Here is a 17,105-nt window from a genome sequence, read left to right on the forward strand (position 1 = left end):
AACCTCAAAAATATAACTCTCATAGGTTAAATTAAGTACATAGCAGATTAAAAGCCCATTTATGAAGGAGGTCATGTCATGATAAGAACAACCTCATATACTCAACAATCATTTTAAAACATGCTGACTTATGGCTAATAGTAAAGCGGTTAGGTGGAAGTCTTGAAGAACCTTTCAGTTAAAAATTATAATTTATCATTTCTGTTAAAATAAAAATTATATTTACCATTTCTGTTAAAATGGTAAATGCATCTTTTGTGGGCACTATCATCTGGCTTTAATTTAATTACAATGTCACAGCAAGAGGTGATGAAGTCGTATCACTAGGCCTGACTGACAAGGTACTGAGGGACACTAACTAGGTCTCTTTACACATTCATTTTTTCTTTAATAAACACCTCTCCTCAGTTAATAAAATGGAATCGACCTAGATGTATCCCTACCATATATCTAGAATTCTCAAAAGCCTAAGACAAAAATGATCATGATATAACTTTGGGGATAGAGAGCACAAAACAAAACTTCCAATGATAAACTGAGGATAAAATGAGGATTACAGCTATTCCATAATCATATCTTCTTAAGAACAAACAAAAAACTCATCAGCATAAACTGACAACAATGTGAAGATGAATATCTAGCATATAATTTGATTTTTTTTTTTTTTTTTGAGACAGAGTCTCGTTCTGTTGCCTGGGCTAGAGTGAGTGCCGTGGCGTCAGCCTAGCTCATAGCAACCTCAAACTCCTGGGCTTAAGCGATCCTACTGCCTCAGCCTCCCGAGTAGCTGGGACTACAGGCATGCGCCACCATGCCCGGCTAATTTTTTTCTATATATATTTTTAGTTGGCCAGATAATTTGTTTCTATTTTTAGTAGAGACGGGGGTCTCACTCTTGCTCAGGCTGGTCTCGAACTCCTGACCTCAAGCGATCTGCCCACCTCAGCCTCCCAGAATGCTAGGATTACAGGCGTGAGCCACCGTGCCCGGCCTAATTTGATATTAATAAATGGTTGTTACATGTATACTGAATAAAAAATTAAAGTCAAACATTTGAATTATGGCTAATTTGCCTAATAAGTATACCCCACCTGTTAAGAGTTATTTATTCATTTATTTATTGTTAATGCTGATAACAAAATTCTTTTTACCAGATGCCATGTCAGCATTTCAGTTTAGATCTTAAGGGAAAACCATGAGAACCTAGTCTTTAATTATGTTTTTACTAATGATGAACAACAAGATGAAGAACAAACTGGATTGAAATGTACTTTTTTCACATGCAATTACTCCATTAATATTATGCAGTAATCATTTGCTTAAAAATCACACTGACATTTTATAGCCATGCATAAATACAGTGGAATCATACATACATCAAGTGTTAATAATGGTACTCTTTTGATTGGTTTTTATTTCCTTCTTTTGATTATGTGTATTTTCAAAATTTTCTGTAATTAATGTTTTGTTATAATTGTACCAAGAAGAAAAGATATTTTTTAAAAGAGGAGAAAAAAACATATTGATGAATTTAAAAGAATCATACTCACCAAGTCTCTGTGAAGCACCCAATTTGCATGGAGGTAATGGATACCATCAAGAATCTGGTAAAGTAATGATTTAACCATAGATCTTGGCAACTGCATGGGTTTTTTATTTGCTTTTGATGCACGGTGAAACTTAATAATATGCTAAAAATAAAAAAACAAAACATACTATAATAATATATTCTTTGCTAATATCTATGCTGATAAAATACAATCAAGGCTGTAACAAATGCTCTATATTTTAAAATTACTTATTAAAGGCTAGTAATGACAGGAAGAAAAATAATTTGGATAATAAGGTCAACTAAAACTGAATCTATGTTGGGGGTGAATGTAATCATGTTAACATGGGGTCAAAATGACTAGATTTACTGAAACCATTAAGATTTTCATTAAATATGACCAAAAGGTAAAAAGGGTTGATATCTAACAGCTGCTTAAGAATAGCGTTAGTCATATTCTCTACTGACAGAATGAAAGATTTAAAAAAAGAAGAAGAAAACTGTAAATCTTTACTATTCTATAAAAAGTTAGCACTAAGTACATTTGGGTAACATCACTGACTATGTGTATACTTGAATTATTGGGAAAGTTCCACCTTCTTTTGGCACAGAATGAATTAGGATACATTCCTAGGAGTTAATATTAAATAGGTAATCACTAAAAAGGAGGAAAGAAAGAAAAATGGGAAATTCAATCCCACTGAAATATATACAACTGGATCATCATATTCAAATTTTTTCATCCACATATTATACTGTGAATTAGAAAAACATTGTAATGAAAGGGAAGAAATGCTACCTGCTCCCCAGCCCCCACACTGCCACCTCCATCCCCACCCCACTCTCCATCCAAAACATGCCTAATGGACACTAAGGGCCTTCAAAACCCTATTTAAATAATACTGGTAAAGTCATCAGTGTTCTACTAACTTTAAAATGACCAAATGGTATGTAAAATCATTGAGCTATTTATGCAGCTTTCCTATTTTTTATCAACTGTTCAATAACATTCACTTGATTTTAAGAAATAATAGAAAATTAGAGTTTATACTATAGCAGCAATTTCCATTAGAAATATAATGGGGGCCACATACATAACTTTCAACTTTTTAACAGCCACATTAAAAGAAAAGAAACAGGTACAATGAATGTGTGCACCGTATTGTACAGGACAGTTCTACAGGATTTGACTAGTCTAATGCACTACGTCTTTCATCATACCACTGATGTTCAAAGTGAAGTACATACATTATCAATTAAACCTTGGTAGTCATATAGGAGAATATAGAAAAACAGAGAAAATACAATTTTTATGAACATCCATGAAAAATACTGAGAAAAACATACTAGAGATTCTTGTCAATATCTGCTATAAAAGAATTCTGAAAATTCCTTTAATACCTGAGTCTGTTAAAGTTATTCCTAAACAGATATATAATTTATATAGATGACAAACCACACCATATTGAATCAAAATTTAATTACCCATAATTTTAACTTACTGCCAAATTTGAATTTTTTTTACTTTTAGCAGTTCTTCAGATAAAATGTTCAAATGTCCGATTCCTAATTTTGAAAGAATTAAAAATTTTTGCTTTTATCATATATTGATAAAGTATCTTTAAAATTTGCAAAGTCACATATATACTTCTTTTTAAATTTTTTTTAATTATTATGGGCATACATATACTTCTATCTGGTGGAGCTAGTTTTAAATAGAAAAATGCTTCGGGAGGTTGACCATAACTTGGAAAGAGAAACTATTCACAAGTACATAGCTAGTTAAATTTGAACTACTACGAGTATAACAAAAGAAAGTAATTTTCACTACACATAGTAATAAACTGCCACTAATTACTTGCATAAAATTATAATATCCCACTCATTAAAATTTTCTGAAGTGAAATTTTTGAATATTACAAATACTGTTTTCTGAGTAAAATGTTTATTGCACAAATTCTTTAAAATCAACATTTACATTTATTATATTTATTTTGAGTATCTTTAACAGCCTGAAATAGGATATATTATATTTATTTTGAACTATGTTTATCAGAGCAATCTTTTCTTTCTGTACATTAGCAATATGTACCATATGCATATGTGCTCCATACCTATATGAAATAATCCTAAAAATATAGTGAATTTATACTTACCCACAAGTCATGTTCTGCATAATCAAACAGCAGCCACACCTTCCTGTCACTGTGAGAAAGGAACACTTTCTGCAATGCGATCACATTAGGGTGCTTCAATTCTCGCAAAAGCTAAATGCAAGAGAAAGAGAGAGGTCACTATTCTGTTAGCATGAGGTGGAAATGATGAATTTCTTATAACTATTTCAAAATGAAATTTTTAAAAATTTAGAAAATCCAGGTAAGCAAAATCAAAGAAAAAAATATCACTCCAAATACCAATACTCAGAGATAAGCTCTGCCAACATCTTGGTGCATCTTTCCAATCCTTTTTCTATGTGTATGTGCACATTTTTAAAACAGGATCAATTTAAATGGTAAAATGTAAAATGGTAAGCAAAAGCAAATCATATCAGTAAAGAATTAATTATACTTTGGTACATGCATATCTTTTTTACTGGAGGAATAGTTCCTTGGGAGGCAGTAATCATATATTGACACTGGTTATATCCACCCCAGCACAGTATTGGTGCTCAATAAATATTTGACAAAAGAAAGAAAGATATTCAACATTCTCTATACTTATCTATGCCTAGACTGTATGATTGAGGTTTTGTTTGAATTGAGTATAAGGAAATGACTCTTATATCCACTGACAAAAATAGGAGTTGAGAAGAGGTCCTGTAAATAGAAAAAAAAAAAGGAATAGGCCTCACAAAGAATAAGCTTAAGCTGGACTTTGACAACATGGAAGAAAGACCAGATCAGCAAGTGAATATTCAGCATTTGGCACGTAATAGACAGTTGCTTGATAAAATATTTAACAACAATGACATTAACTGTTCAAGGTAAAAGCCTTATAAATATGCCTGCCTTAGGCTGTCCTTAACCAGGGTTCACATTTACTAGGTAGAAACATAACTCAAGTTGATAAGTATTCTGAATAACTTTTAAATGTAAAGCTCTGTGGAAGATACAATAAGGAAAAGGGAAGAACATATCTATTGAACACGCTGTATGTGCAAGATGATTATATACAAAATGTTTTTCTCCCATTTAATCCTTATAACAATCCAATGATGCACAGAGAACCCAAAGTTCAATGTGATAAAAATGACTTGACCAGTGTCTAACAGCTAGAAAGAGAAGGGTTTTAGACTTAAATAGATCTTCCTGATTCCAAAGTCCATGCTTTTTCCACTACAGCTAAAGTCCTTGTCTTCAACTCCCACAACGTAGTAGGGAAGACAGACCTATAAATAGATCAATGAGGCAGAGAAAAATAAACTGCTTACCCATTCTAATAACTTTAATAACTTTAAATGAGCAAAGTGTAGCTTGAGTGCCTGGAATCATGTAAAATCATCTGAACTCCATCTCTGGAATTTTTATAGACTACTTTCCAGTTGCCTATTTCTTTACTATTTTCAGTTACAGACTTCCTAGTTCTCAATTCTCTCATTTTGGCTCGGTACCTCAGCTCTTTCTGTTCATCTACACCTTGAAAACTTTGCCTTAAAGTGTTCTTCCAGCTATAAATTGGTCACGATTGCAGGATATGACTCCCTGGATTCTGCTTCTAACCCATATGCCCTGGAACACAGCTATGAAGTTAAGAGTTAGGATAGGCTGGGCTGTCCCACCTTCCCCTTTTCCCAGCCTGCCTTGGTGTTCTCCCTCCATCTCCTGTTGGGTCTAGGTGGGAAAGGGAGGCTGAAAGGGAAATGACTAGGGAAGACATAACAATCCTACTCCCTTTGGTGGGGAGAGAGATTAGGCCGTGCTCAGCTATCAGCTGCTATCTCAGTTGGTACTGTCTAGGAAATATAAAGCAGCTCTGCTTCTTACTTCAGATGCAAGTGTTAGACATAATATGCTCCTCATTAATGATGGAATCAGAGAAAGTTGCATCTTGGAGAGATGTAGAGCTACAGCTAAAATTTGCTGCTTTTGAACACTTTAGGCTGACTCTGTCAAATAATATTTTTAATGATCCCATTGCCTTGGCCAGCCTTGAAGTCCTTGGACCCTGGTAAAAGGCCTCACCCCAGGCATAATGACTTGTCTCCCTCTTTCTGACTCCTTGGTATTGATGAACTTTGAGAGTTTGCCTTTATTTTCTTCCGAAAATATGTTCTCTATGCACCCTAAAAGAGATATGAAGATGAAACTTCACTTTTGCATCTCAGCCAGGCTCCTGAAACAACACACACTTGAACAGACTCCAGATTCCTGGACCTCACTTGTCTGGGAGAGGGGATGACACTTGCAGCAATAGTTAATCAACACCTCTAAAAATTACATTCTCTGTAACTAAAAATTGTTGATCCCTTTACAATGAATTCATTTTAAGTAACATATTAAAAAAATTAATTTGACTAAATCATATATTTACATGGTTCAAAAATCAAAATTACATACAAGGATAAATACTGAGATGTCTCACTACTACTGCTCTTACCTCCCTAGAGGTAACAACTTTTATTAACTGCTTATTTAATCCTTGCAGTGTTTCTTTATGCACATAAAAGCAAATGTGAATTTATATTTTTATCCTCCCTTATTTACACAAAAGATAGTATGATATACACCCTGTTCTGCATGTTGTTTTTTTTTACACTTAATCTATCTTGGATATCTTTCAGTATTACTACAGTATCAATATATAGACATCTTTCTTCTTTTTTACAGCTGCATGGTACCTCTAGATCACGTTTTTCCTTGTGGTAAAATACATATAACATAAAAGTTACCACTTCAACCATTTTTAAGTGTACGGTTCAGTGGAATTAAGTATATTCACCATCACTACTACCCATTTCCAGAACTTTTTCATCATCCCAAACTGAAAATCTACTCGATTAAACAGTATCTCCCTATTCCCCTAGCCCCATTCTGCAGCCCATGAATCAAGGAGTAATTTTGACTACCAAGTCTTATTCTTTAAGAAATACATTTTGAAAGGCTATGGCTGACATAGACAGTGATTCCTCTGATGGATCTGGGCAATGTAAGTTGAAAACCTTCTGGAAAGGATTCACCATTCTGGATGTCATTAAGAACATTTGTGATTTATGGGAGGAGGTCAAAATATCAGCATTAACAGGAGTTTGGAAGAAGCTGATTTCAACTGTCATGGATGACTTTGAATGGTTCAAAATGTCAGTGGAGGACGTAACTGCAGATGTTGTGGAAATAGCAAGCGAACTAGAATTATAAGTGGAGCTTAAAGATGGATGTGACTGAATTGCTACAATTTCATGATAAAACTGGAAGGGAAGAGGAATTGTCTCTTACAGATGATCAAAGAAAGTGTTTGTTTTTTTCTGAAGCTGTAGTGAGCTATGAAGAAAGTGGTTTCCTGAAATGAAATCTATGCCTGAAGATGCTATGAACATTGTTGAAATAACAAGAAAGGATTTAGAATATTCTATAAACTCAGTTGACAAAGCAGCACCAAGCTTTGACTTCTCAATTTTTGACTCCAATTTTGAAAGATATTCTACTTGGGTAAAATGCTATCAAATAGCATCAAGTGCTATGGAGAAATCTTTCATGAAAGGAAGAGTCAATTGATGCGGCAGACGTCATTGTTGCCTTATTTTAAGAAATTGCCACCCCAGGCTTCAGCAATCACCACCCTGATCAGTGAGCAACCATCAACATCGAGGCAAGACCCTCCACCAACAAAAAGATTACAACTCATTGAAGGCTCAGATGATCATTAGCATTCTTTAGCAATAAAGTACTTTTTAATTAAGGCATATATGTGTGTTTTTTAAAAAATTTTTTGCCTTGGCTGGGCGCGGTGGCTCACGCCTGTAATCCTAGCACTCTGAGGCCGAGGCGGGTGGATCGCTCGAGGTCAGGAGTTCGAGACCAGCCTGAGCAAGAGCGAGACCCTGTCTCTACTAAAAATAGAACGAAATTATCTGGCCAACTAAAATATATATAGAAAAAATTAGCCGGGCATGGTGGCGCATGCCTGTAGTCCCAGCTACTCGGGAGGCTGAGGCAGAAGGATCGCTTAAGCCCAGGAGTTTGAGGTTGCTGTGAGCTAGGCTGACGCCATGGCACTCACTCCAACCCGGGCAACAAAGTGACACTCTGTCTCAAAAAAGAAAAAAAAAATTTTTTTTGCCTCACCCGCCCCTACATTGTTTTTTAAACATAATGCAATTGCACACTTAATAGACCACTGTATAGTATCAATATAACTTTTATATGCACTGGGAAAAATTTATGTGACTTGATTTTTTGTGATATCCACTTTACTGCAGTGGTCTAGAACTGAACCTGCAATATCTCTGAGGTATGCCTGTACATAAGGGAAGAATGTAAAGTATACAACTACATGCATTCCCTAGGAATTCTTCCCTAATCCCCAAATTTGCATTTTCTAGCATAGCAATATACACTTTCTATTTCTGCATGCCTGTTATGCTTTTTCTATCCTACAGGTTTCTATAAGACACTAAATATAATTGTGAAGGTAGATTGAGGAAAAGAAATAGCAAACTAATGTCACCTATGTCTACTTTGTCTAATGTTATCTATGTCTCCTTCTAATTCCTCTTTCACCCTCATCTACATGTCTAGGAAGAAGTCTAGGAATCAAAGCAAGAGATAAGGCAAAGACCATATATAATAAGGCAAAGGCCTCATAAACAGGCAGAAGTGTCACCATTGAGGTTCTCCATTGTCACTGAGAACATGCTAGGGAAAATGGGTTAGTGGAGAAGCCACCTGTTAGAAAAGGTACCACACTTTGACTACCTTCTGTACCTGTTTCGTGGTCATACCACTAAACAAGTGAGTTTGAGGGTGGTGGATGACTCTCAGATTTGGCCTCACTGAATTTATATTTGCACATTTTACACTGTTTTAACAGTTGACATCTGTCCCCCCATTAGACCATAAGCTTCTTGAGAACAAAGACAATTCTTACTTTACCTCTGTAACCCTAGAGACTAGCACAATGCCTGACACGTTAAAGGAGTGTTTTTAAGTGATCTCATCTGGTTTGGGGGCTTTAAATGTCACCTATATGCATTAACTCTCAAATGTTTACCTCTAGCCCACACATCTTCCCTGAACTCCAGTTAATGTGTATCCAACTGCCTCAACGTCTTTACTTGAATGTCTAAAGACCAAAACTGAGGTTATGATCTCCACCCGCCGCCACCCTCTACTCCAACTGCTCCTCCCCATCTCAGTTAATAGCAACTCCATCGTTCCAGTTACTCAGGCACAAACCTTATCTATTCTAACTCTACTCTCAAATCACCTCCTCAGTGAGTCTCCCTGACCCTTCTATTTAAAATTGTAACCACACTTCTGCACCTTTACTTTTCTGCAAGCACTATCACTATCAAACATACTACATCCCTGAATTCCTTATCTACAATTCTAAAGACATTATAGAAAACCAAAAGTTTTCTAGTAACTCAGGTAGGAAAAAGATTTGTACTTCAATGGAAAAAAAATGCATTGTCAAGGGTACATCCTTTCAGTTATCTCATTCTGATTTTATGGAAGCTATTTTACAACTGTGTACATTATATATAACTGATAGCAATGCAGAATAATTCTTATCTATAAGGCATGCAAGTTCTATGCTGTCCAGCAGAGGTTCATTGACTTTCCACCCCAAAAGTGGAAAAGCTAGTTTTGCACATTCATTTCTTTTTTTTTTTTTTTTTGAGACAGAGTCTCACTCTGTTGCCTGGGCATTAGCCTAGCTCACAGCAACCTCAAACTCCTGGGCTCAAGCAATCCTCCTGCCTCAGCCTCCCGAGTAGCTGGGACTACAGGCATGCGCCACCATGCCCGGCTAATTTTTTCTATATATATTTTTAGTTGTCCAGATAATTTCTTTCTATTTTTAGTAGAGACAGGGTCTCGCTCTTGCACTCAAACGATCCGCCCACCTCGGCCTCCCAGAGTGCTAGGATTACAGGCTTGAGCCACCGCGCCCGGCCCTACACATTCATTTCAATATTCAAGATCTATACATGTGTCTATTCTAGGTGAATGGGTTATAACCCTTTGAATGGGTTATAACATTGGTTTGGTTCCTTCACTTAATAAGTTAAATAAAATCTTTAAAGTATATTCATTTTATATCTGTATCACAGTCATAACTTTGCCTTTTGTGAAATCTATCCTTTAATATTCATTGTACAGAAATATGTCACTCCCACGGACAAGAAGCTGTTCATTGTTTGAAGTGATGCTGTTTATATGTTATTTGTTGTCCATTCTCTTCATTAACATATAAGCATCATGAAGGCAAAGATTTTTGTTGGCTTTCTATCCCAAGTGCTTAAAATGATACCTAGTACATAGTAAGTACTTAAAAAATGTGTGTCAAATGAATTTAAATCTATTGACTTAACTAGTTCTTACAAAATAAACCAGTCAATGGCTTGTAAACTTATAAAAATTTTTCTACTCTTTCATAAATTATTTTCTTTCAAAAGATATTTTGAATAATTTTGTTTTTAACAAATTGAATAGACCATATCAAAAATAGCTATTCCAGGGACACTAACTCTCCACAAACTACATTCACTTCAGGCCTAAAAAGCAGCAGTCCTCTCCATTAGCACCTACTCTGCTAGAAATATAGAGTGCTGACTTGATGTAAAGAACAGAAACAGCTCTGAATATCTCGAGGTAAGATATTTAACCTGGAATGTATCCTGAACAGCAAAGGAGTCCATGAGAGTGTTTCCTGGAAGGGCTGTGAGTGCAGTAAACACTACAAAATCCTAAAGAAAATGATACATAGGAAAAGGAGCTAAAGGAGGACACACTTGAACTAAAGCAGAGATTAATCCAGTTAGTAGTTACTTCCAAGGCTGATTTGCTAATAAAATGCTAGGCCTTGGATAAATATCACCAAGAAGGTATTCGCTACCCCTACTTACTAAAGCAAACAAAAAAAGCAAAATTTTCTACTGCTATTTACTGAAAGAAACAAACAATAACAGTAAACAACTTAGATGTTCAATACTAAGAAAACTGATAAGTAAATGATGGTATATCCACATATTATAGTCTCAAATATATGTAAGTACTTGATCACAGGGGAAAAACTTATGCTATAAAGCTATGTTATGATATAATATAGAAAGGCTATAAAATATAAAATGGTGTTTATAAAACAGAAAATATACCAAAGCATGAATAGTACTTCTGAATGTGAGATTATGTGTGATTTTTCTTTCTTTTTATTTTTCTATAATGAGTGTTGCTCTTACAATTTAAAAAATACACACCTACACACAAAAAGACAGCCCTTTCCAGAAATCTACCTGCCAAAATGGGATACCATCATACTATCTCAGCCGCTTCTCACGTGGTTACCTGAGAAGGGACACAATGAAAGAGGGAGATGGTCATGATTGAACTTTCCCTAATTCTTGGCAAAATCAGATTTTACCAATGGACTTTAATCTCTCGTCTCACAAATATTTGTTCAACATGACATCATGCAACTGCAAATATGTTTTAATCGTATTTAAACAGCAGTTAAGTAGACCATGATTCTCCTGTGACCCACACTAAACGATAACATCCTCAGTGCCAGATACTCACAGCATAGTAATGTGATCCCAAAGGAGCCTCATGAAGAATACTCAATGAACATGCCAGTATTTTATCTGATACCCCTAAAGGCATGTAATTATTAAAAATGCCACTTTTCACTGTCCTAAACGTATAATAATCTAAGGTTAGAATCCTAATCTTTTTTCTCTAAAGCACTATTTAGGATCCTGATTCAATCTGGGGAGCCTTGTGCTAGACCAAAATTCCAAAAGCCATCTGTATTTTTATCTACACATCATATCTTTCTTCCCTTTTCATTCCCACTTTCTGTTCTCCAAGTCTGTGGTACCCCCATGGGACCCTGATTCTTTTCAAGAGTACTCTGAATGGAAATTCAGTCCTCTTACACTTCAGTAATTCACTCATATCAAAGTAAACCCAACTTTTTATTCTTGTTTGATCTCTTGATTCATATGACCATCAGTCTTTCCTCTTGTTGAGAACAGTGTCAACGACTTTATTTTAGAAAGTACTGAGTTGTGTAATTTTTTAAATGTATTACAAGAATTAGCATTTGAGACACCTCCTCACCAGCGACAGGGCTTTTGGAAGCTGGTCTTTACAAGCAGATCAGATGCATTATAACCTTCCAGCAGGTGGCACTCATACTCTGAAAAGGGGTCTATAAAGACAGTAAGCCAGCTATGGTTCAAGGAGGCCCTAAATCTTTTGCTTTATTTTACCCTGTGGTACTGCTTAGGTACTAGTCATAAGCTCCTGGAAGGTCAGTGTTTCCCATTGCCACCCAGTACAAATGACAGTGAAGCAGTATGTATAATGCAAAAAATGCAGATTTTAGAATTCAGACTGCATTTGAGACTTGACTTCCTAGCAGTATGACATAAAGCAAGTCATTTAACCCTTCTGAGTCTCATGGAAGAATAAAGATACCGAGTTACAAACATACATACAGTTTCTATAAGGAATAAATGAATAAAAGTAGATTTAAATACACAATGCTTGGAACATACTGAGCACTTGACAAATTATAGCTTTTACTCTCATGACCACTACTATTTGCAAGAATGTTATGAGGACTAAATGAGAGACTATGTAAATGCCTGGCAAAGGATAAATTCTTAATAACAGTAGTTGTTATTGTTGTTGTTTTTGTACTTAAGTGAAAATTCCAAAGCTATCCACTCCCTGCAATCAGAGAGATAACTTAGAAAGAGGTAGGCTAAGATGGAAAATGCCATAGCATTTCCTTATCAAAATGTTCAAAACACTCCTTTAGTAGATTCTGTTCTAATACTATGACTATATAAAAGTTATTTCCCTTTCCATTTTACAACAAACAATCTGGTTTCTTTTTCTCTCTGACTTCTAAGTTCTGCATATACTTGGTCGGAGAGATATCTGAAACCAAGTGAGGTGTGTAATAAATAACAAGTTCACATCGCCTTGACTATGATAGCTTATCTGTTCTTTTTAAGAATTTAATCTTTTATGTAACAAATTCCATATGAGAAAACTGGATATACTTCTTATAAATCAATGGCAGTCTGAATATACAAATATTAAATATAAAAAATAAAACAGAAACAAACCAAAACAGAGTTTACAAAGTAAATCTTAATCACTTGGAATTCTCAGGGGCATTCTAACTCATTTTCTGATTCATTATGGGGTAATCGGAAAACTTTTTCTTGCAACCCTCCTTGTTGGAAACCTGTCGGGTTCAGGGTTGGTAACCTCATCTGTTCTCAGTTCTTGGTATACTGTTTGCCAAAGAATGACCAGACACACCCAAAGTAAGGCGAGTGTGAAGAAGTTTATTGAGAAAGGACAAGGTGAGTTCACAGAGCAAGAGCACAATATAGGTTTACAGAGTAAGAGCAAGATACGTTCACCACACAGGATGAACGGGCCTCTTGTTGTAACAGAAAGACTCCGATTATGGTCTGGGGTCCTGAAACAGAAAAATTAGCTAGGTGTGTGGCAGGCACCTGTAGTCCGAGCTACTCAGGAGCTGAGGCAAGGAGAATCGCTTGAGCCCAGGAATTTGAGGTTACAGTGAGCTATGATGACACCACTACACTCTAGCTGGGGCAAAAGAATGAGACTGTCTCAAAACACACACACACAAACTGCCATTATCTTTCACCTACAAAAAAAAACCTTTCAAATAAAATTAGATATCTCAAAGAAATTAATCATAAGTCTGAAAAATAACTTGAAGTTGGTATTTGATTAAGCAAAATAAAGTAACTTTATCCTATGTGGCCATAGTAAACCTTATTTTCATCTCAGTGTAATCTCAGGCTACCTGGTTTTACACTTAACCCATAACTTTCTAATTTCTAAAATAAACAGTTTGCATTTTCTGCTTTTGCTAAACAGGCAAGCAGATAGAACTGCCTTGGAATTCATCTTTCCCCATCTCCTAGGCTGTGCTGGCTGAGGGTCTGGAGAGAGTGGAAGGGCTTCTGTCTTCTGACAGAACTTCTCTAACACATGTTGGATGTTCCACTTTTCAGAACATCTGGCATTATCAATGGTCAGACATCCCACCCCAGATACCAGAAGAAACTGTACTACCATTTATAAATTATAGTTAAGAGTTTTGATTAATTACTGATGGTGAAATTACCAATACCCATGATTCAATGCATTTCAGATCACTATGCTTCTAGAGACGATAAACACAATGGAATCAAGGCATAGATCAATTAACCACTTATAGTTCCAGAAGACCTCACAGGAACTTTAACAGTACGAATAAGGAAAGCAACTAAATCATCTGACCCAAATATAATCCAGGAAATAGCTACTGTATTGTTTCAATTAAACAAAAAATCTATTGCCTTCCCACTCTACTAGGAAAATTTTGTATGCATTATAAGAAAATAAAGAGGGCGATGAGTTTCCACGATGAAATAAATGATTTTTTTATACTAAGCATTGGCTAGATTTAATCAATAAATCCTAAAAACAGTATTTCCACTAATAGTGTTAACTTTAAATTTTTTGAGATAGGATCTTACTCTGTCACCCAGGGTGGACTGCAGAGGCATGATCATAGCTCACTGCAGCCTCGAACTCCTGGGCTCAAGGGATCCTCCTGCCTCAGCCTCCCAGGTAGCTGGGACTACAGGTGGTACGCGCTACCACACCCAGCTAATGTTTCTTAGTTTTGTAGAGACAGGGTCTCACTATGTTGTCCAGGCTGGTCTTGAACTTCTGGCTTCAAGCGATCCTCCCACCTTGCCCTCCCAAAGCGCTGGGATTACAGGTGTGAGCCACCACGCCCGGCCACATTAATTTTTAAAGAAGCGCTACATTGTTACACATGTGGCTTTTATGAAAATATTTTAAACAATTATTGGAAAAAGAACCTAGAAATCACTAAATTATAATAATGAAAAATGATTCACAACATTATAACTTTTAATAATTTTGTGTTTAGCAATGCACATAAGGAGATCAACTTTAAAGTAAACTTTCTTGGAATGATTTTGGAGCTTTGATATTTAATGTCTATTCAAAACTGCTTGAAAAAAATATATATTTTAAAATGTCGCCAGGCTCCGTGACTCATACGTATAATCCTAGCACTCTGGGAGGCTGAGGCAGAAGGATAGCTTGAGCTTAGGAGTTTGAGACCAGCCTGAGCAACAGTGAGATCCCACCTCTACTAAAAATAGAAAAAATTAGCCAGGTGTGGTGGTGTGCACACCTGTAGTCCCAGCTACTTGGGAGGCTGAGACAGGAGGATTGCTTGAGCCCAGGAGTTTGAGGTTGCAGTGAGCTACGATGACACCACTGCACTCTAGCCAGGGTGACAGAGTGAGACTCTGTCTCCAACAACAACAAAAAAAGGCCAAATGTCACTAGACTCTCTTCTTTGAAATGTTCTTCTCCAACATAAGCTCTATTCACACACTTCAGTACAAACTTTGAACAAACATCTGCTAAGGAGAAAACATCTTTTAGATAAAATACCCAGGAAAAAAGTTGATAAATTTGACTACAGAACTATCTTGTACTGAAAACATACCTTGAACCAAGTCAAAAAGCTAATAACAAATTTGGAAAACATCATCAAATCATAAGACAGTAAAGCGCTAATTTGCTTGGTTTATAGAGCTTATAAAAATCAACTAGAAAAATGGAAAAACTTCATAGTACAATGGGCAGAGAATTGAACAGACATTTCATAAAAATTAACATAAAATAGTAAAAAATGTAATATGACTATCTCAATTTAAGAATGCAAATTAAAGCAATAGAGATATATTTTTCATCTATAAAAATTGGGAAAAATCTTAAAGGTTAATAGTATCTAAATGGCATCAGTAAGGAACTGGTTGAAGAAATTAAGGTCCATCCCTACAATGAATATTATATAGCCATTAAAAAATAATGTAATAAGAGAGATCTGTATCTTATTCAGATTGAGATCACTAAGATAGAATATTAAATGATAAAGATGGAACAGAACATATATCTCTTTTATATTTTTAAAAGATATACATATAGTGGTACATACATAAAAAACTTCATTAAGGCCATAAGAAGCCATTTATATTAGCTACTTTTGTGCAGAAGGGCCAGGTATTAAGGCAGGTAAAGATTTAAAATTTTTCATTGTATATCTTTTTAGATTGCTTGAATAGAATATAGCAATTATTATATTGTATGAATTCTTATCATACATATATGTTCCCTTTATATTTCTGAAATGTCAACAGGAGTTACCTGGGGGAACAAATTATGAGTAAATTTAATTTGCTACCTTATGCTGCTCTGCATTTTTTTAAATTATTTTTTGTAAAACTCTAAGTATTGTTTTTCAAACTGCAGCTTACAACTCAGTAGATTATGAAGTCAGTTTATTAAGTTGCAACCAGCATTTTCCCCCCAGATGAAATCACCTGAACTGGACTTGAATAGAAAAAATTGACAACACTAGTGCATAGCATAGGTCATAAGCAAGAGAATCAGTGCAAGAATCAGCAAACAGATTCAAACAAAGTTTGAAAAATGCTACTGTAAGACATTACATTAATAGTATTTTGAATAGGGTGCTTAGAAAAAATCTTAATGATGTTTAATTTCCATTTTAAAACCAAGAATCATTTTATTTTAAACAGTTTTTATGTCAATTATTAGCATGAATAACTTAAAAATGCTACAAATTTAAATAGTAATGGAGAAAAAATATAATTTCTAAAACTTCAGAGAGAAAACTCTAAAGACAGCTATACAACATACACTAAGACCTCAGTGAATTCTAAAAAATGAACCCATACACATATATCTGGAATAGCTCCACATTATAAATTATACACATTAACGTCTTCAGAATGGATGAGACTAAAAGAAGTGTAGATTGTTTATCTATAAAGAGGTCACCAAAATAACAATTTCTAAAGTGGTTAGCCATCTGAAAATTCCAGAATATGGACAGAAGACCACATAGTTCAAACATATATACATATAACAATAAATCAGGGCATGTATTTTAAGTTGGGTTTTTTGTCTGTTTGTTTTTGTTTTGTTTTTGGTGTCAAAGGATGTGTTCATTCTGGTTAAAAACACAATCTATTGCCCAATCGCTTCTTTGATCAGGGTAGATAACTACAAAATGATTAGCCAGGATTATGAACATAGTTCAGTCAGTAAATTAAGTAAAATTAAAGGATTACAGGGGAATAAAATCAAAAGACTTTGTTTTCATGAACATGTACTGTATATTATGTAGTCTGAGCAACCATATAAAGCTTGTTTGTCTTTTTAAAATTTCTCTAACTCCAATTTCATGTATCTTTACTATTTACCTTACATTATCTTTTTCTCTCTTT

General features: G+C 35.1%; 1 protein-coding gene across 4 annotated transcripts in view; it reads right to left on the minus strand.

Moving 5' to 3' along the window:
• The window catches only part of CDK19 (cyclin dependent kinase 19), a 137,397-nt gene that overhangs the window by 45,023 nt on the left and 75,269 nt on the right, over positions 1-17,105 (minus strand). For all 4 annotated transcript variants that reach the window (XM_045544180.1, XM_045544179.1, XM_045544182.1 and 1 more), the window contains 2 exons: positions 3,706-3,816; positions 1,551-1,691 (listed from right to left, as the gene is read on the minus strand). In XM_045544180.1, coding sequence (XP_045400136.1) covers positions 1,551-1,691; positions 3,706-3,816 — 252 coding nt within the window. The remainder of the gene's footprint in view (positions 1-1,550; positions 1,692-3,705; positions 3,817-17,105) is intronic.

This window comes from Lemur catta, chromosome 2 (assembly GCF_020740605.2).
Source record: "Lemur catta isolate mLemCat1 chromosome 2, mLemCat1.pri, whole genome shotgun sequence".
In the NCBI taxonomy this organism is placed as follows: Eukaryota; Metazoa; Chordata; class Mammalia; order Primates; family Lemuridae; genus Lemur; species Lemur catta.